The sequence below is a fragment of the Melozone crissalis genome, unplaced genomic scaffold (genome assembly GCF_028551555.1).
Source record: "Melozone crissalis strain CALT ecotype California unplaced genomic scaffold, PUWL_Pcris_2 ptg000006l_1, whole genome shotgun sequence".
Classification (NCBI taxonomy): domain Eukaryota; kingdom Metazoa; phylum Chordata; class Aves; order Passeriformes; family Passerellidae; genus Melozone; species Melozone crissalis.
In genome coordinates this window covers 20593727-20614809 of record NW_026535784.1, presented here as the reverse complement: position 1 = coordinate 20614809, position 21083 = coordinate 20593727, and the positions used below count along the sequence as shown (strand labels likewise).

At 37.6% G+C, this 21083-nt stretch overlaps 1 protein-coding gene across 7 annotated transcripts in view; it reads right to left on the bottom strand.

The window, feature by feature from the left end:
- Positions 1–381: 381 nt before the first annotated feature.
- The window catches only part of SLAIN2 (SLAIN motif family member 2), a 34179-nt gene continuing 13477 nt past the window's right edge, over positions 382–21083 (bottom strand). The window contains exons 3-9 of one of the 7 annotated variants that reach the window (XM_054292475.1): positions 19697–19861; positions 18137–18298; positions 16573–16932; positions 14364–14501; positions 9377–9454; positions 4692–5001; positions 382–2998 (exon numbers count right to left, since the gene is read on the bottom strand). In XM_054292475.1, the coding sequence (XP_054148450.1) occupies positions 2932–2998; positions 4692–5001; positions 9377–9454; positions 14364–14501; positions 16573–16932; positions 18137–18298; positions 19697–19861 (1280 nt within the window). In that variant the 3' untranslated portion in view covers positions 382–2931. The other 6 variants (XM_054292496.1, XM_054292482.1, XM_054292487.1 and 3 more) reach the window with 6 other exon arrangements.

Sequence of the window (21083 nt, the reverse complement as noted above, 5' to 3'; positions counted from 1 at the left end):
CTGAAGTCCTGTAAAATGGAAAGGAAGGCTTGTATACTTCAAACTGCCCATACAAATCTCTCTGGATGCAAATTTAGAATACAGTTTTTCACGTAAATCTGAACTATGCAGGGTCCTTCTGGAACAGAGGCATGAGTCCACCTCTGTGTGTCAGTGAAATCACAGATTTTACCCAAATACAGTGTTGTACTCAGTTCATGAATTACAGTAGGCAGAAACCAATACTGGTAACCTCTAAAAAAAGAGAATACAGTTCCTGAAAAACAACCCAACCAACCAGACAAAAAAACCCCCATAAAATATCCTCTAAATTTCTAAGAGATTTTAAAAACACTTTGTTGTAAAAATGATGATCCAGGAAGTGTTTTGTGGTAAGAATATTTTATATATTTTTTTACACTTTTAACACTTACAAAAACATTCAAACACAAAAAAAAATTAAATAACTTTGGGAGCAGAATAAATCCTTCTGCCTACACACATACATCAATTCCAAGCTGTTGGCACAAAAAGTAATCCACATTCATAAAACCCTTACTACTATATCAAACATAAGTTAAGTAAATCATAGGCACTATTTTATCAAATCCATATTTCCACAATTCTGCAGTAAATCTCTAAACACAGAGCCCCATGATTTCCTGATATCAATGAACTGGTAATGCACAAAGGCTTTCTAGCAAACAGACAGTCTGTCTTCTCAGGAAGTCATTTGCTGTATTTCAGGGAGAATAGCAGAGAAAAAAATCCCTATAAAACTCAAGCTGAATTTACCCAAGCGATGAATTACTTAACTTAAGGAAACGTACACAAGTTTGATGCAGCCATGGCAAACCCCCCAATATTGTCACCTAAACTGACTTTCAAAATTTGTGAGTCAAGTGAAGTTTGATCCAATCCATCAAATTCCCCTTTCTTCAGTGAAGACTGCAGCACTGATTTGTACAATGCTGAAATATTAAAATTCAGGCTTTACTGAGAATATGCACATTTGATCTAGTCCTGTTTTCTGCTGAACAGTGCTGTGAGATACATCCATTCCCTGTACCTGCAGGTGACTCAAGGCTGCATTAGTGGTATGCACTGCTCTGTACTGGTGAAAGGTGCTTTCTGCTGCAATCTGACAATTACAGTATATTTGACACCCCAACTTTGAAGTCTTAGCACACATCTTGGTCTGGTGTGTGAAATCACCCATCAACCCAGAGCTTGCTTGAGTAGTTTAAGTTGCAAGTTAGTCTCCACTCCTTCCTATTTGGTTTCTTCCAAGTCAAGTAGTATTGAATGGCTTTTCATCCAGGAATATGTTAATGTTGGCCTAAAATTCAAGTGCTAGAATTTCAGGATTAGTTATCCTCTTAGTGGTGGGAGCAAAATACACCAGCAGTCCCAAACTCAGTTACTAATGGGGTTGAAGGCTACCTACCGTCCAAGCTGACTTGTAGTGTTTGTCAATCATTGCACAAAGGATTCACATTCTCTTACTTCATCAACTGTACATCCAAAATATTGAAAAACCTTCAAACAAAATCCCTTCCGCTTAACTAGTCCCACTCAATACAACTTTAGGTACAGATTTTTGTATGATGTCTTCCAAAACAGAAAACAATGGTTCAATGCTAAATATATCAGTTGTTCTGAGCAAAATGTATTAGAGTAAATCAGAGCCACCAGAGGAGTTTAATAGCTTGTAAACAGACATAGCAGGTTTCATATTCTGTTACCAGTAATGTAAGATACACATATGTAAGGCAAAGTACATATTTAAACACACTTACATGGGCAATATCTTCTGTAAAAATATTTACAATTTAAAATAAACCAATTTAAGAAATGGATGAAAGTAAAAAAATAGGATACAGAAAACTCCCTCATACCATGGAACATCACCTAAATGAATATCATTTGGCATCAAGAGTCAACTAATTTCCTTAAAATTTGTATGTTACAAGTGCATAGTTGTGTTTCCTTCTCCTTAACTATCAGCATTTACAGTTGCTGCAGGCTGCATGTATAGTGGTATGGTATTAGAATAAATCAAAATTATCACTTGCTCTTTCTTTTGCAAGGAAACCTGCTATAAAAAATTTTTCCCCAAATAGCAAGCCATGTGTTAAAAATGTGGCTACAATAGTGAAGGCCATCTTTCCTGAGCCAGGAATTTAAAGTTAGAAAGATTGTACAACTGATACTAAGCCCTTTTGGCAATCGGACACAGGAGTAGGTAAAGCCAATAAATCAACATAGGAAAGATGCAATCTATCTATTGCATTGTGTGTGTCTGCTACATTCAAACCTTTTAATGCAACAGAAGTCATGGCTACAACTCCCTGTCTGCCCAATCCTCCAGAGTAGCTGCTGATTCTTTCTGCAGTACTGAAGGACAGATCCAGCCCCAGTTGGGATCTCATACAATTGATAAAAGCAACATTTCCCTAGCACTGTAGCAGTCTGCAATCAGAACATGAGCTCTGATTCATGTAGCCTTGTTTCAATAGTACATATTCAGCAATCTTTCTGCTGAGTTAAAGCAGGCTGAAAATGAAGTTTTGGATGATGTGTGTTGATAGTTATCCTTGCTGTTTTTCAAGATGGGCATTTCTTTGGCATTCATTCATTTTTGCCCTGACATTGGCCACTCTCATAAATGCTCATATTGATAACATTTTTAGCAAGCAATAAAAAAGCCCCCAGAACTGATAGCAATTTAATGTAGAAGTGATTGTATGACCACCAAACATCTGATGTTAGATGTCATTAAAGTGCTGCTTTATAATAATCTCTGCCAGTTTGTGCTAATTAGAGACAGAGAGGTTTGGAATTTTTACAAATTCCAAGAGTCACATCTGAACAGTTTGTTTAATCAAGCTGTCTTTTCGCCTGGTGAGGAAGTATCCATGAGCACTGGAACTCTGCATTAAGCTGTGCAGATCAGTAGCAGCCATCTTTCCAACTCTCATCTTTCACGTTGCCATATGTCTTGGGAGTGGGTAATGATCTAAAATGAAATGAGATGTTTTTCAGTTTCATATATAACTGTTCAAGTCTCTATCTACAATACATAAGAATTTAAACATTTTATAAATAACTGAAATATACACTTCATTCATTTACTTCTCTGCAATACAGTTTACTTAAGATAATCTCTAGAGTATTTTCAGTTTTAGGTTTCATGTGTTGTATCTTGGCAACTACCACGCCAGGAAAAAGGCTAAATAAATAAACAGATAGAAAACTTATTGCTATTATACTCTGTGAAAATGCAAACTTAATCTGCTTCCACCTAAAATGGGCCATTTTTTCAGTGATGTATATAAACAGGCAAATCCTTGTTTAGAATATTGCATTTTGCTTACATCAAAATCTGACATTCCTGGAAACTTGATTATTGCACTGTGTACAGAGTCTGCATTATAGAACCATGGAATTGTTTAGGCTGGAAATGACCTGTAAGATCATCAAGTCCTACCATTAACTCAGCACTGCCAAGGCCACCACAAGACCATGTCTCAAAATGCCACATCTACACATGTTTCAGATATCTCCAGGGATGATAACTCCACCACTTCCCTGGCCAGCCTGTTACAATGATTGAGAACCCTTTCAGTGAAGAGATTTCCCCTGATACCCAATCTAAACCTCCTCTGGTGCAAGCTGGGTCTATTTCCCTTTGCCCTGTACATGTAAACTTTAAAAAAAAAAATTTTATAAAGTCAGTTTTAAAAAAGTTTAGTAAGTGAAACACTTTTCTATAAGCTGTGATTTGGACAACCACACTTCATTACTATTAGCAAACTCCAAGCAAAACAATTGCTTTTTATTCCACAGAGTTCTGTATTGCTGATCAGTGCAGGCTTTAACCACAAAAGTCAGTGCTGTGACAGTCACTTGTCATTCCCCTGCCTAGCACTCACTGCAGAGCAGAACTTTTCCACTGTGCTATTTACCACCATTTTGTCTTTTTTACAGTACTACAGACTAACTGTTTTTCCCTCCTGTTTAAAGAGATCCTTAATATTTCTCATGGATGACTGCTTCCTTATGTCAGCTTCTACTTAATACCTTCAGTGAAAACCGACATTTACAGTTAATACTCAGTCTCTCTCGCAGTAGTTTTCAAAAAGACACATCAAGCAACTTCTATTCTTGGGTGTTAGCACAGTTATGTTTAAGCTAAAAACGCTGTTTCAGCCTGGGGGTTAACTGCAGTGCTTTTTATGTTAGGTTTAGCAAATGCTATAGATGTCTCGGTGCATCTTCCTTCTGGAAGTTTCCAGCTGCCCAAGGAGAGAAACTACTCTCACCATGGTAGTGTTGCTTGAGTTATGGAGGCAAGCAGTTCCGACTTCAGAATGTGTCACTCTCTTGTCAGCTGTACTTTGGTAACTTTTTACCACATGCAGACAAATTCTTGCTGCCTTATCAGCCCAGACTAAGATTTTATTTACTTAGTTCAGTATCTTCCATTACCAATTTCACTTCCACTCTTTACTTTCACTCTCTCATTAACGAACCTTTATCTCTCGGTTTGGATTCAAAACTGTTTTGGAAATACTTCACATGGAGGTTTCCATTTCTGTTCTGAAAACCTTAAGATCAAAATAACAATTGCAAGAAGCAGCAGCACAAATACACAGTGAACAAAATTAATTTTGAAAACTTCAACCTCAGACTGCCTGTCAGAGACTCACCTGCGAACAGGCTGTGCAAGTTTGCTACGAGGCACTGGGATGCCCCCTGTGGAAGGGGCACTGGGTCTGGGCAAGCCACTCCTCATCCCTGCTGGTCTGGTGAGAGTAGTACTGTTAATACTGCTGGCAGGGCTGGGCAAGCCTGAGCTCTGGGCTGCGAGGGGCCCTGGTGAAGAACTGCTGTGCGTCAGCTGAGCGGCTTCTGGAGAGGCAGCCGAGCCCGGCCCGTGGGCGCTGAACGCTTTCACCGGCTGCCGCAGGGCCAACGGAGACGGTGCCGCGGGCGAGCGGAATTTGCTCGAAGAGGGTACTGCAAAATACAGAAGTCGCTTTCAGCTTGTGTTACAATATTACTGAAATGAACAACTGGAAATTACTTTATGTGATTGTACAAACAATATGGAATGTATAATGGAATACAGCCAATCAAGCAGCAATGAGAAACAGGAATTCAGATGTCCTCTTTGGCATGTGTTTTTGATATCATAACTGTAATGCCCTCTTTGCTGACTACAAATATTTATTTGGATTTCTAAGTGATCCTAATCAGGCTATAACTGTTGTATCAGTTAAGTCAAAAGAAATAGAGAAGAAGGCTTAAGAAGAAATTTAACTACTTCAGAAATATGTGAACATAATTCCCATCTGTGAAAGAACATGTTGAAAAATACAGTATTCTAGTGTGACACGGGCTTTAAACAGATTCAAAGTCTATTTTAGTCTTCAATGATGAAACTTTGAGCACAGAGCATCTTGGTGTTTCTTTAATGCTGTTCTGTTTAACCACTGAGTTAGAATTCATCTAAAGATATAGTTACATCCCACATTTTCTGGCAGATGGAAAAAAAAAAAGATGGCGTTATCTGTCCTGATTTCAGCTGGGATAGAGTAAATTTTTTTCCTAGTAACTGGTATAATGCTGTAGTTTGGATTAAGGATGACATCAGCCAACCCCCAACACCAAAGAGGTTAAGGTGCTGCTTAATGAAACTTAAACCAGACAACTCTTAACAATTTATAGCCTTCCTCTTCTTACAAACATTACCTAAATGATCGGTACAACTAATACCTGTTTTCTAGTACTTTGTACCTGAGTTGGTATGCAAGGTTTTCTTATCAGTCCTTTCTGGGATAGGTTAATAAGACAGAATATTCAACAGTCCTTTGATAATGCCAAACCTTAAGCATAATTCTTCACAAGTATGAGGAATATTTACAAATTATGCATAACTTATCACTGAATAGAATACTTAAATAAACTCATCATCTTAGTAATGGAATGAAATTTCACCAGCTTTTCGAAGTGATTAGGGTGAGTCAGTAAGAGTCAACACAGGATGATCAAATCAATCATGTGACAAAAGCATGTTTACATCTAGTAAATCTGCATTAACTATACTTTCCTCTACTAAATAATTGTTTTATACTAAGACTAAAGTTGCATCGTTTTTGACAGATGTTGTGCATAAAGAAGCTGGTCCTTAACACAGCTTTTATTATCATTTTCAAGGTAGATCCAGTAAGAACAGAAGGAGTGAGAAAGGAGACAGGTAATGCAGGAATGCAGCATCCCAAATGGGCTACAGAAGAACTGGTAATTTTGAAATTGTATTCTGAAGCTGTTTCTTATAGGGGATGTCTAGGAAGATTAATATGTACCTCATTAGAGATGTGAATTGGATTTGATTCCTTTCTGGATTACCCAAGGGGGCCTTTCCCCTGACAGCAATATCAAACACAGCATGAAGCCGCTCATGGGAAAAGCTGACAAGAAAAGGTGACAGAGAGGTCAAAACCACGTGACAGTTGCTAAGTGGCAGGGAGATTAAGTAAAAAATCTTAAAATAAAAGCTGGCATCAAGCCAGAGTATGGATTAAGGAAAGCATTACCAATGGAATGACTGGACAAGAAGAGCATCCAAGTGCTCCTAGGACTAAGATAGATTATATGTAAGTTTTTAAAACGTGACCTCAGCTGTTAACATCAATGCAATCAAATCTGCAGAATTTCCAAGTGACTCTACAGTGTAAATAGTGGGAGCTTTTATCACTGAACTCCTCATTACAATGCTTGGAACACAAACACAGCACCATGTTAGCAACTACCAACAAAGCAACGCCAGTGTATAAAAGCTGAATACAGCTTCGGGCCTCTTACAGGCACAACAGGGAAAAGGATTTTAGGTAAAGAATACAAGCAACAAAAAGTTGCAACAGAAGTAAGCTTCCAGCATTCCCAGCAGAAGTAAGGATCCAGTACATTAGTCTTCTCCATCCTCTTTAACCTTCTGCTGGCCATATTTTACCATGCTGCAAACTTGAGCTGTCAATTCACAAAACATTTCCTGTCAGCACAGCATTGCAGACATTGCTGAGAGCTATATTCATTCTTGTGCATAAAGGAATGAATTGTCTTCCAGAGCAGCCCACATGATGCAGTCTGGCAAACTGCCTAATAGTACTGTTCTACAGATAAAGAATTTGGTCTCAGAGCAGTTTTTGATATTCATTATAGTCAGTTTGGTCTATCTGTAAGACAGGATCACAAAGACTGAGGTACTGCCTCACAGACTATCTGGAAACTGCGTAACCATGGAGAGTATTTAGCTGATCCATGTTCAACAAAAACATGTAAACATGTAAGTGTAGTGCTTAATAATTTTACACAACTCAGTCTCCTTATAAAGTAAACTAGAAACAGCTACAATTAAAACATCTGGCAGCCAAAAAAAAAAGAAAAAAAAAAGAAATTAAAAGGCATGGTGCAGTTATGATATTTAGATGTCCTACCCTCTCTGGATTCTGTCCTGGATTGTGGGCAGGGAGCACGAGATCTCCATGTGGCAAAGTAGGGTGCTGTGAAGCTGCAAACTTATTTGGCTTGCACTCCAAGGCCAGCTGCTGCACACCAACTTGAAAACAGATTAAATTCTAATGCAGTTGTTAACCCACAACCATTATGATGAGATGAATCACCCCAATATGAAAGAACAGATGAGGTATAACTATTGGAATCAATAAACTGATCTGTCATCTCAGTACAGGAAAGATGTGGACCTGTTGGAGCAGGTACAGAGCATGGATGAGTATCTCTCCTCTATCTGGAGAGAGGTGGAGGTCTTCAGCCTGGAGAAGAGAAGGTGCTGGGGAGATGTTACCACAAAGTGGTAAAAAAAAGCCAACATGTGTGTGAAAGGTGTCAAGCTATGCAATGAACAGTATTTTAAGAAGGTAAAATAAATTGTCTCTCAGCTGTTCATTTCTCTGCTTCATTACTATTAAATACTTCTATACTGAGGAGGATCTCAGATCAGAAGAAAGAAAACCAACACATTAAGGACTATAAAATAGCAAATAACTGAAAAAGACAAAGCAAGTAACTGAAAGGGTCCTCATTTGCAGTAAGGAATGACAACAGCCATAAACTGGAATATATAACTGGCAGTGCAATATGCTCTGTTCCGCATTCTCTAAGGTTTAATAATTTTTTACAAACAATATAAACTCAAAGAAAAGCTGATTTTCTGTACATTCCTACAGGCTCAGACTAGGCCATTGACCTAGTAAGTGTTCCAGACAGCCAGAGGGGGGCATGGCCAACTGGAAAGAAAGCAAAGAAAGCTCTGCAGAGGAATAGCAATGGTGCTCTTATGCAAAGCAGAACATTGTGAGAACTTTATCTGGTACAAAGTATGAAAACTGTTAAAAGACTTCCTCTTAAGACATGTGAATCTGTTCCACAGGCCTCATACTCTGCTAAAACTTTCTGCATGGCTTGAAGATGACTCTAAGGAGTTGGCATTGGCCCCAAGAGAAACACGTACATTCTGTCAGTCCCTCATGTCTGCACCAGTGACTCTCACAACACTCAAAGGATTCTAGCATCTACAAGCTTATGAATTCGTCTCAAGTGTAATATGATTTTTAAAATGAGATCTTCTTCAGTGTAATAGACAACAGACCAACTATGCTTAAAACCAGAATCATTGTTTACCTTAACTGTGAAATTGAGGCAGTGTCACATACAAGGCTGCCAGAGCTGATTAAAAATCAGATAAAACTGTCTAATTGTATTAGAGACTTGATATTTCATTGTATTAAAAAAAAAGTCAAGTTCAACCACTAGCAAACTGGAATATTATATACAAGAGTCTCTAATTCCTTGAGTCAACAAACCTTAATTCATCTGTGTTGGGATTAACCTTCTGTTTTTGAGAGGAAAAGAGAAAGCACAAGTACATGCAAAATAAGTTGACAGTCCACAGTCATCTTCTCAAAGATAAATTTGTTAGCTTTTGTTCCCAGCACAAAGGATTGTATGAGTATTTTTACAACTTCTGTTTTAAAAACTGTATTTTGCCATTTAAAGAATTCCTATACAAATGCAGCCCTAGTGAATATGTATTTAGGAGTCTACTTTTCTAATCCCTATTTCCAGATTAATGTTAGAAAGTCACTGTTCCTTGGATTTTTATCTCAAAATTCAATCTCCTATATAACACAGAGTTTATTTTCAATATTTAGACCAAGAAGTTAACTTTCATACAGCAAGGACCACTTGGTTAATCTCTACAGTAATTGCAAGAGCAAGTTTAATAATCTAGAACATGTGAGATTTAATGCAGGCGAACCGAACCATTATCTGAGATTTGCTGGAGCTTGATAAGAGGTTGTAAGTTAATTACCTCCTTTTGTAGATGGAGTTTGAAGAAACTGTTTGGTTTTGAAGGCAGCACGAGGCAAATTTTTCTGCCTTTGCAGAGCTGTTGAAAGACAAGAAGTGTTATATTTGTCTAAGAAGATAAGAAAACTAAACTTCTTGGGAATTTCAGAATTGTATCCACTGGTGAAGCATCAAGAAACAGTGTGAGTAAAACACTCAAAAAGCTGTTATGAATCTGGAAGTGATGGAGTTTTGTGAATGGTGCTTGCTCTTAATGGCAAAGAGTTGCAGAGGAGTGTGTCAGAAATTTTGCAGTGCAAAATGCGCAGATTTGGTAAGAGTAAAGCTTCTTGCAGGGCAAAATGCCCAGAAATGCAAAACAAAAATTAAAACACCAAAGGGAGAACAAGCCACCTAGCAAACATGCTACAGCAATATGAGAGCAAGATTAGATACAGATGAAAATTAAACTGTTGTATTTGACCTAGCAAGACTAAATTTTTAATTTTAGAAGTGTTTTCAAAAAATATTCTAATACTATACAAAAGCATAAATCTTTGTCTAATATGATCATCATATAAACAAATTGTATTCTTCAGTTATGGAGACTTAAGCCTTCTTGAGAGATGTCTTTTTTCTCTCCTCTTCCAAAGGTATGCAAGAGGACTTAAGCTTAAAATGAAGACTTAACACTAAGATTTATCAACTGCCAGCATGTACCCAGCATGATGGAAATTGGTTTTTATTGCTCCTTTTCTCCCTCATCCTGCCTTTTGCCTAGTAACACTCAGGGCTGGTGCTGCCTTGCAATGACCTCACTACCTACCAGTTACCAAGAGAGAAGCCAATGTTCCGAGAGCTGCAGAATCTTGGCATGGAGAGAATTACTTATTGCCAGAAGGAATGCACTGACTCAGCCTATTTCCATCGCAGCACATTTAAGGGGGAGAAGGAGGAAAGTAGTCAATGAAATAAAGCTTTGACTACACAGAGACTTCATAAAATGATAATGTATGAATAAACATCTCTGCTTATCTCAGTGTATGAAGTTTTATAGCAGAATATAACTGATTGCACTAGCAAGGGTTATTTCCATAGTGAGAAGGAAGTAAGATGGAGGAACATCTGTGCAAAAAGATTCTGACCCTGAATAAGGAATAATCCCATCACCAGTTGCTGAATATTGCTATAAAGAAGGTGGGGGGGAATAATTTGAATCCTAATATTAGTTAATCCTTTTGTTTGATAGCATATAATGATTACTATCACCTTTCCTATGCTTCAGTCAGTGCAAAATACACAGTATTTTATGAACTATAAAAAATTCATCATATGTTTTAACATCATGCTGAAATTATGACTAGGCAGGCTATTCAATTTAGTCCTAATAACTAACTAAAACTGTCATGGTCAACAAACAGCAAAAAGGAATTAGATTGTTCATAAACAGTAAAATTCTGCCTGTGCCTACTACTAATAAAAACATTATTCGTTCTACCAACTAGAATCTAATGCAAAATAGCCTGTGGCAATATGTAATTCTTACTCAACTGGCACATGGTCTTCCTGGAAACTTTTTTTAAAGCATACATGTGAACAGCCAATTAAGTACAGTATGGTCTCTAAATATGAGCACAATTCCTAGAAATTTACTGAGGCAGACCACTAGGCAGACTGCTTCAGTCCTCAAGAATTCCACTTTATTATTTTCTACAGAATCACTGTTTTTGTTATACCACACAAAATGAAGAAAAGTTTCTTTCTTCATAATTTGAATTTGTTTTGTCCTAATTTCAATATGCTACTGCACATGGCACTTTCTTCCCCCATCATTATTCACACTTCTTGCAAGTCAGAGAGATGGGATGATATGGAAAGGATTTTAAATATGCACATATCAAATTCCTTCCTTCTCAATGGAGACTCTAGGAAATAGACACTCAATAGCAAAACATTTCTGTGCACTGAAACACTGAACAGAGCTTAGGCAGTTCAATCTGAGCAATGCTGAGCAAACATGCAGTTTGAGATAAGCGCCCAGTGCATGTTTATCCACACCACTTGCTGCTCTTGAAGTGCTCTGTGTGCTGTGACATTCCCTGTCACAGCTGCTGCGTGCTGAACTCATGTAGTTACATTTACTTCTGATCAACTAACTGGACTATTTGGTCTCTTCAAAACTTACTCTTCCTCCTTTTACTCTGAACATGCCAAGCAGTTGGATCTTGGCAAGCAGACCAGTCACTTTACTGATACTTTGAATCTACAGCTCGAGAAAGTTTTGTATTTAGCTCTTCTTAAAAGCATCCATGTGCTCATAGTGCCACTAAGTACAAAAGCATCACACAGAATTTAAAAGCAGGTAGCTCCTACGTGCAAGTCACCCTACCATTTCTAGAGCTTTGTACAATCTACGTGGTATAGGACCCAAACACAGAGATTTCCCATCGCTAACACTTTAGAAAATACCTATTTCCTTGGGGAACACACATATTACCATATCTTCTAGTGTTTTAAAGTGAACTATTTACTAGCTTTCATATTTAAAAAAAGTATAGAATGGCACAGAGAATCAGATGTAAATTGTTAAAATTGCTACTTAATTCAGTCTCTCTTCAAAATCAATTTGGATTGTTCACGACACTGCAGCTAAAAGTGAAAAGGCCTATGTTTTCATGTTTACAGTTGTACTTCTAAACACATCACATGTGTCTTCCCTCTCTTCTGTAAGCAAGCAAATACAATTTGGCTATAAAACTGTAAGAGGAATTGTCATTTCAGAAACTTACTGGATTCCTAGCTCATTTTTTGAATGCCAGCAACCATAGCAAGTTCAGTATTGCAGCCACAGCAAATGTGCAAGTAAATTATGAACCGCGAATCTTTGACAAGGAGCGAAGTAGTGACCTCGGGTGGCAAGCCAGCGTCCTTGCAAAGGTAAGCTCATGCAAAACTAGCAGCTGTATGAGGAAGCTTCAAATCCCAAGACCCAGAAATCATTGCCAAGGGAAAACAAAAATTTGCTGCAATTTAACAGTGCTTTGTGCAAAGTGACAAAATATAAAACCAATAAAACAAAAAGTATACAATAAAAAGGACACAATTCTGGAAATCTTGATACAATGTACAGTTTTGCAGAAAATTTTTTAATCCGGACTAAGCAAAGATACTTACTCATCGACTTCACACACAAACCGTTTTACGATTGTCAATAGCAAGACTCTGACAAACATCTGTAAGAGCAGGGAAACTGTAAAAGCTAGAAATCTGGCCTTTATTAATGATATTTAACTTACATTTAAATGTAAGTTGGTCTAGAGTGGTTCACATTTGGGGAAATTGTCTATGAAAGAAACGCAAATTTACCTAGTAATTCTTAATGCATCCACAAGTTGAAAAAAAGAAATATAAACACAATCAGACCACTTTGGTTCGTGCAATGAAGTAACTGACTAAATATTGAATACTGAGTCTTCTGTTGTCTGGTCTTTCCAGAAAGTTTAGCCATGAATATACTTTTAATTCTGGAAACAGCCTTCTAGCTAAGTTGCTCTCTATGCTCTTCCCTTTCCAGTTCACTCAATTCTAAAGCACCAAATGAAATCTGTAGAGATTTTTACTAAAAATATTTTTTCATTAAATTTATTTCAGCTCATTTTGATAATTCTTCCTATCACTGAAATAGCACAGCTGTAGACCAGCTGCCCAACTCCTCTGAGTGCTTTCTACTTTGATAAGGCTGCCAAACAGGTAACAGTTGTGCATTTGAACTACACAAACGTCCTTTCAGCTTGAAATCCCACCTTCTGAGTGTCTGCCAAAGGTGGAAGAAGAGGGCCAAGGTGGAAGGATGCTGGAATAACTTATATGAACAATGGTAAAGTCACACTAACTTCTGTCTACTGCAGTATCACACACCTGGACTGACTGTCCACGCAATCCTTACATCTGCTCTGAGTCTGTACAAAGATGGAAACCTTGGAGTCTTTGGCTTGGTCTCTATTCCTTATTCTGTATTTAACTGTACTTGTTAGCTTTAACACATAGTTTTGAAAGCTTTAAGACAACCAACCAGGTATGCCACTGTGGCTTCACTGTTCTATAGGTAAAATACCCCTAGTTAAATTCACAAACATCATTTTTACATTTCCTGCCAAATATTTAGATTACTGATGAACCTTTATCACAGAATTTTTACAGTTCAAAGCTCTTCACATAAAAATATTCATAATGTGTTCTTTCCTTGAAAATGTCACACAAGGTTATTGAATTCAGAAACTTGTTTTAAAAGAAATGGTCAGGAAACATTTAAACAACAGGAATTGGCAATATTGACATATAAAGAAACACTGAATATTTAATTTTCATTTGCTTTAGCTTCTTTAAGGTCACCATTTTCAAGAGACTTGTGAGCATAGCAGTATTTTCATATCAGCAGTTAACTTTTGGAAAAACTAGGAGAGCAATGGGAGTCTAGCAATGGGCTAATATGTTTTATGAGACACAGGTTCATCCAAACCATTTTTAGGAAGTAACTAACACTTTAAGTAAATAAAATTGCCAACTAGATATATAATCCATATGCCCAGAAAAAAAAAAAAAAAAAGAAAGAAAGAAACTGTAGACATGGGTTAACTTAAAGGGCTAAACTGAAATTAACACTTTCAGGTCATGTTTTACTAGTTAAAAAAAGCAATAAACATCATCTAGGTGTTTTTTCAGAGCCTAGAAAGAAAAGTTTTGGACATGCTCAAATACTGTATTTATAATTCTTCATATTACTTCTACATATACTTCTGGGAAACTACGAATGACACCTTAATAAGAAACCAGACTTCGACTATTTTGTAAACCATAAAAACAGATTCACAAAAGTCTGATTACAAATCAAGATTAGCATCTCCAGTGTGGCATGCAATGTTCTGCTTTGCCCTGAGACTGGGCAAAGACAGCTGAACACCATCACTTAACTCTGAAATTCCCACTGAAGCAGTACTAAAGGTACTTACTGGCTGAGGCTTGAGGTTGAATGCGAGGTATTCCTCCATTTGGCACTTGGAAGTTTGAGTCACTTCTGCTGTTTTTCACAGACTCTGCTTGGATGCTGGATGTCCTGGACAAGTTTGGAAGACTACGCCTTAGCTTTTCTGTATGAAATAATACAAAGATACAACGTGTAGTCTGATGCTGGACAAAGGTCAGGTTGTGAACCTGTAGCTGAGCCCCAAATGTAAGTAGCCATATAAAACTACAATTTAAAAGTATATTTTGTTACATTACTTCTTCTATCACATACAAAATATTTATGTATCTAAGAATGTCTATTTCTCACCTATGGTGAAAAAAGTCAAGCATATTGTGTTTTGAAATTGAAACATATCTGGATTGTGATTCTCTGGGTTTTATGGTAGTATTATCAAAGCTGAACAGACAAACCAAATTTGCAGTTTTGCACAGTTTTCAAATTATTTACCTAGAAGGTTATTTGTAACAAAATGCTTGCCTGAAGAGTAAAAACAACATAGATGTTGGAGAATTTTTGAGACTGCCCTGTCCCATATCAGTCCATTACACAACAAATAACAGAGTCCCACTTGGTAAGGACCTCTTCATACACAGCATTATTGAAGTGTCCAGTTATGCTTCATCTTTCACACATGACTTGACTTATCTACTCAGCTAATGCTGATCTGTCAGGGGCCTTCTAATATTTGTACCACTGTTCACAGAATATGAAAAGATGTCATTAAGTACTTCTCAAGTCTAATGACATTCTGTGTATCTCCAACCCATGCAGAGCTGGGTTGATGACATACTTTGGACAGAGGACTGAAGATGCCTTGACAGGATGAGTGGCCAACCTGATTCTGCAGAGGGATGCAGGGAAGAAGTAGGTTACAATGCACAAGCACTAAAGGTGAAAACAAAACTAAGTCTTCATTGGCTGAATATTCCAATAAGTGTACTTTCTTCACTTAGCAGTCTGCATTCCTTTGTACTGCACTTGGTACATTGTTGAACCCTGTCAACCAAATTTCCCTCCAATCATTCTAGACAAAGAATATTAAAAAAAAAAACAAACAAAAGAGCAAACCTGAACAACTTTTTCTGGCTGCTGCTGTATCAACTCTGAATATCCAAGCAACACTCAACTGCACAAAAACCACTGCAAGATAACTCCTTTGAAGTGTTTCAGAAACACATGATCACATACTCTATTTTGATCCCTCTGGTATGTGGGATACTAGCTTTTGGTACCATTCCTCTCATAGGGTATTTTTACTGCAGCTCATCTAGCACACATTAAGACTTTCATTTTAAGAAATGAATGGGAAAGGAATTCTTGATTAAGTTACAATATAATTGATTAGCTTGTGTGTTGCACATTTTCCTAGATACCTAAAATTTCCCCAAACCACTATTACTAGTAAGGGGAATTCTTAATATTTAAATGTATATTCTTTCTAAATTAAAAATCTTACTTGCTGGATAAAAAATACATTTGTTGAAAGGGGAACTTGCTTGCAAAATTTTATCCCAGTAAAAGGAGTTTCTGCCAGATGGCTACTAGGAAAAAGTACATTCAAGAAGAAAAGTTGTATCAGGATTATATTATTTTGTTCCATGCCAATATAGTATAACTCTATTGAATTTACTCCAAACTTTATTTATTAGACACCAGTTTTCACAGATTTGAGATATCTAAAATATCCAACAAATGCATGAGTTAAGTACAAATATTTTTAAGACTATGTTCATGATTAAAAAGTTTCAGAGTCCTGTGCAACCAGAAGAAAGCATTCAGCTGCCTCACAGGCTATAGGTATGCATAAATCACCATGTTACTCTTATCTGACCACAGTTACTTTCCTCTGCATTTTGTTCTGTTATCTGCAAGGCCTAACTCTACTAGTAAATGAGTTTCCCTGCTTTATTTTAGTGCATTTGCCTGCCAAATATAGACCTTGGTCACTATGAAACTCAATTATACTCATTGACTGGATAACATCTAAAATAAATGTAAGCCTATTAACTTATCACACTGTAAGGGTGCCCCAGCAGAACTGAAGCTTTGCTTGCTCTGCGTTTTCTTCAGCAATTCAGAGATCAAACCACAATGTTACACAGGCACATAATTTTAGGACTGCACACTGACAAAACTCCTTTATAGAGTAACTACACAGCTACTCGTGTAATGAACTTCAAACCGTTTTTTACCTTCACTTTTGACATTACTAGTCTGCAAGTCTGTAGGATGGCCTTGAAGGGAAAGACGAGGCTGCTGCAAGCGGCTGATCATGGGCTGCGGTGACACTCTGCTGTACTCTATGCTGCGAGCAGGCGATCGGGAGCGGGGCGAGTTTCTTGGGGATTGTTTTGGTGAAGGCCAGGGAGAACTGCGAGGTGATGGTGAGAACCTGCTGACAGCAGGGTGCACTGTGTGATGTGTGCCATCCTCCTCATCTTCTAAGCTCTGTGCATCAAGCTCCTGGTCGCTGAACGTGCCTCGTCGCGTGGAATTGCAGGAGGAGCCAGAACTACGCCGAGACGCCGTGGCTGCGTACTCTTGCCGCAGGCCTGGCAACAACAAGAGCGTTGTTTACTTGCTTCCAGCCCACAAATGGTTCCAACTAGAGACTGGGCACACAGATACCTGCACAGTTCTCAAACTCAGATTTGGCTCACCTTAACTCCTTTTATTGGAGGCATTAAATAAATTCCGATCAGTACCAAAAAGTTATCGACCAGCTAATGACGACTTGAATTACGTGAGCTCATTCCTTTTCCTAGTAAAGCAATCACCAGTATAGGTGTATTGTGTATGTACATGTTCATCTCCTCTCTCAGGCTGTGACTAGCAACACAGGCTACATCATAATTTTGGTATCAAGTAACATCCTACAGCAATTACAGCAGCCACAGTGAAATGTCTCTTGCAATGTGTTAGTGAATCTAACCAAAAAAGCAACACAATAAGCTACTCCTAGAGAAACTGGAGGTATTAGATCAGTGGTCTCTGAAGTGTGGTGCCCACACCTCTGGGGATATACAAAGCAATCCACTGGCATAAAGCAAGAAAATTCTGAACAACTGATATTCTTAAAACAGCATTTATCTCGTCTTTATCTCATACTTTTTAAAATTATATTTTTGTGTATATGTATGTATGTTATACATTAGATTAATACACGTCTATAGTTTATTAAAAAGTACATATATTAGGCATTTGGTTTTGGTTTTTTTCACTGGTAAGGACACACAATAAAATAGTCTGGAGACCACCTAGTTAGACATCTGAAATTATTACCACTGCAAATTCAGAGGGACAAAAAGTCTCAACTAAAGCTATAATTAAAGATAGACATCTATATAGGCACTTTCCTTAATAATTCTTTGCCATATTGACTTTTTAATTCAATGATTTAAATTATGATTTAAGCATTGATGTGAACAAGACTGGCTTACATCAGGAAGGCACCAATGTCCTTAGAAGAATGGTGGCAGGCAGTAGTCCATTCAAACAACCATCCTTTTAGCAAATACTGTACCTTACAAAAGTCTTGTCCATTGTTCCTAAAGAAAACTTCTGCACAGCAACTTCCTTTGTTTAGCCTGGAGGCTGAAGTCCTTAACCAGCTTTCTTGGGCAAACTACATTTGTATATCCATAGTAGAAGTTATAATGCTTTTCCACACTTACTAAGCAACTACTACTGCAGTTATTAAAAAAAACCAAAATGCAACGGCTCTATTTGATTTCAGGAAAAAAAAAAACCACTTACTTTCTTCCTGCATTCGTGCTAAAATTTGCACATCTGTAACATCATTTAGCTTGTAATTAGACCCAATAGAGTCTTCATCCATTTCTGATGCACTTAATTCACTGTCCAGAGAAGACTGTGGACTTAGTGGAGGATTTCTATCTCCTGAAATTTTAAGATGACCTATAGAAGGAAAATAAAGTAACAGGAATTGTTGTTACTAAAAAAAACAATTAAAAAAAAAGGCAAGCTGCATTTCCTTTCCTAGTAAAAACCACCAGTCTGAAGAAATTGCTACTGAGACATTGATCTGACAAACCATTTGACACATTTGATTATTTTATTGCAAACCTAGGCTGAAAATGTAACTTACAAAAGCAGGTCATAGCCATTACCTTCTAAAAATGGGCAACTTTATAAAATCATAGTCCCAAAACAGACTAGTGGCAAATAATTTGGTCTATCATAGCATGCTACAACTGCTGTGAAGTTTGCACAGCTCTACAAAAAAGCAACTACATACCTGGTTCCATCTCTGCTATCAGTCTCACCTCTGTATACACTTGTAAAATATAAGTTTAGATCTTTCTTAACAATAACATTTTTGCTGATCCAATGAATATTGATTCAGTTTAGAATGCTTAAAATAGACTTTATCTAAGAATACTACCTGTTCCACAAACACACCTTTGCTAAACCGTAACATGGAAACTATAACAAGGAAAAACTCTCCCTGTTCGCTGCCTTCTGCCTTCCCACTTCCTGTTACATCTCTGTCCCTCAGGCAGACATGTCATTGTAGCACACAATGCAGAGCACAGCTACCAAGATAAAAACTGGGTAATGGCTCTCATGCAGTGCAGGCTTCTGTAAAAGTCCAGTGAACTAGTGATAGCTGGATTGTCAATGCAATGTTTTTTCATCTTTCCTGTAAGCTAACTTAAATTATATACAATAGGCCAACAGCCTGACTTCAGAGTAGAGATATGTTCCAGGCACCAAATTTTTTCATGCAAAGAAAGTGTCTACAGAGCAGAATAAAAGTAGAAAACATTGCCAGAAGTTAATGCTCACACTGATGGCTACAAAGGCTACAAGCATGGAATGCCTAACTGGAATGTATGCTTCTTCCTTATATTGTTCACATCTCAGAGGTATTGCTGGATACACTGCATACCAAATGTTTCAGTTAGTAAACAACAGGATAGTTGAAAAAACTTCACAACTAACCTTTGAACAGCTACCATGGAACTTACACCCCTGTCAATTACAGGGTCAGTTCCAGAAGCCACTTGGAACTCTACAGAATGATCTCAGGTGTTTTGGTCTAACTGCTAATCACATACATCAGTAATTCTTGGGTCACAGACACCCAAAGAAAACATTTTACATGTTTCTCATGCCAGAGAGTACGCAAAAATCCCTTCCTCAAAAGCTTAAAATGTGTGATGCACACATCCTACAAAATGCTGGAAAGTTCTGGAGTCTTTCTTACTCTAGTTCGATGCAAATGTTGTCTATCTGAGCATATTTGTGAAGGAAGAGGAGGAAGAAAGGAAAAGACCAGCCACAGTGCCTTACCTGAGGTACCAGGAGGTATGAGCTGTTTCACTAAAGCAGATTTCACTGGTGTTGAGGAGGGAGAGTTGAAGCCACTGCTGTAGGGGCTGCCGGTATTTGGACTGTAGGAGCTCGCGTAACTGACCGCACTGAAAGGGCTGCTGTACAAACTCTGTCTCTTGAGGGCTGCAGGAAGGAGGGGAAAAGTGATGAATTATACTCAATGAATCAATGAAAAACAAATACAATACTATATTGTGTCTTCAGTGTGATTTAATTACTATGCAGTTCAAGTAGAAAACTTCAGTCACCAGAAAGTTTTTCCACTGCTTTCTTCACCCCTAGGTATAACCATAAAGTGAAAGGAGTGGCAGAAGAGGGCAAGACAAGATAGTGACAAGTGTTTTCTTTTCAGAAGTCAGATCTAAGATCACTACAGCTGATGTCTTTGAGATGTCCAGTGTAGGTGCTGGGAGGCAGGAAGGCAGTAGTAGCTCAGTTACACTAACACACACCCCATACACAACTACATACAAACCAGAGCACACCAGGAAGTCGTGTTCTCAGAACTCTCAGATCTCTCTGAATCACACAATACTTCAACAGTAACTCCAAGACTGGCACCACACAACTAAGCAGTATCACCTACAAAATTTCCCTATGCATATACTAAAATCAAAAGCCACCAAGTAAGGCAAACACTTCTGTATAGATTTGCAGGTACCGTGAACCTACCAGACTAAAGCAAATTGACTATTTCCTACTGTTAACCTTCTGTTCTAATAACTTGGGATTTTTTGACCTTAGGCTTCAACCTCATATGCAATATAAGATCTAAATTTGGTACTTTCCTCTGCCATTTGTTGTAAATGTTTCAATGTTGAAGAATTTTCAGATTAATTTTAAACACTGGTGAACATTAACAGTGGTGAACAGTATGATACTGAAATTCCGCTGGTTGTCAGGTATATTATTTGTTTAGTTACTTGACTATTTTGTTCAAAAGTTTACATTTTAAATGTAACAGAAAATGGAATTTCAGCTACAGAGGTAGTGGGATCCAAAAGATAATTTTGCTAGAAATCAGTTCCTTCACTGCTGGAAGTATATTAATGCAGAAATGTATATAAGGACAAATTAAATTACAAAATGTTAAAAAGAAAAAAGCTAGAAAAGCCAACTTGATGTTATGTAAATCCAGATTAGATTTAGTTGCAGCTCACCCAGCTGCTGAAAGTAAGCAATTAAAAAATATTGTGTGACATTTCTCTTAGTGAAAAGGGGCTTCAATGAGTGCAGTAAGAATTAGGCTACTGATAGCAGTGGACAGAAAAAAAAAAGGAAAGGAACCCAAATTTCCTCACTAAAAATCATTGTTAATTTGACATTAGAAGCCAAAATAGATTAC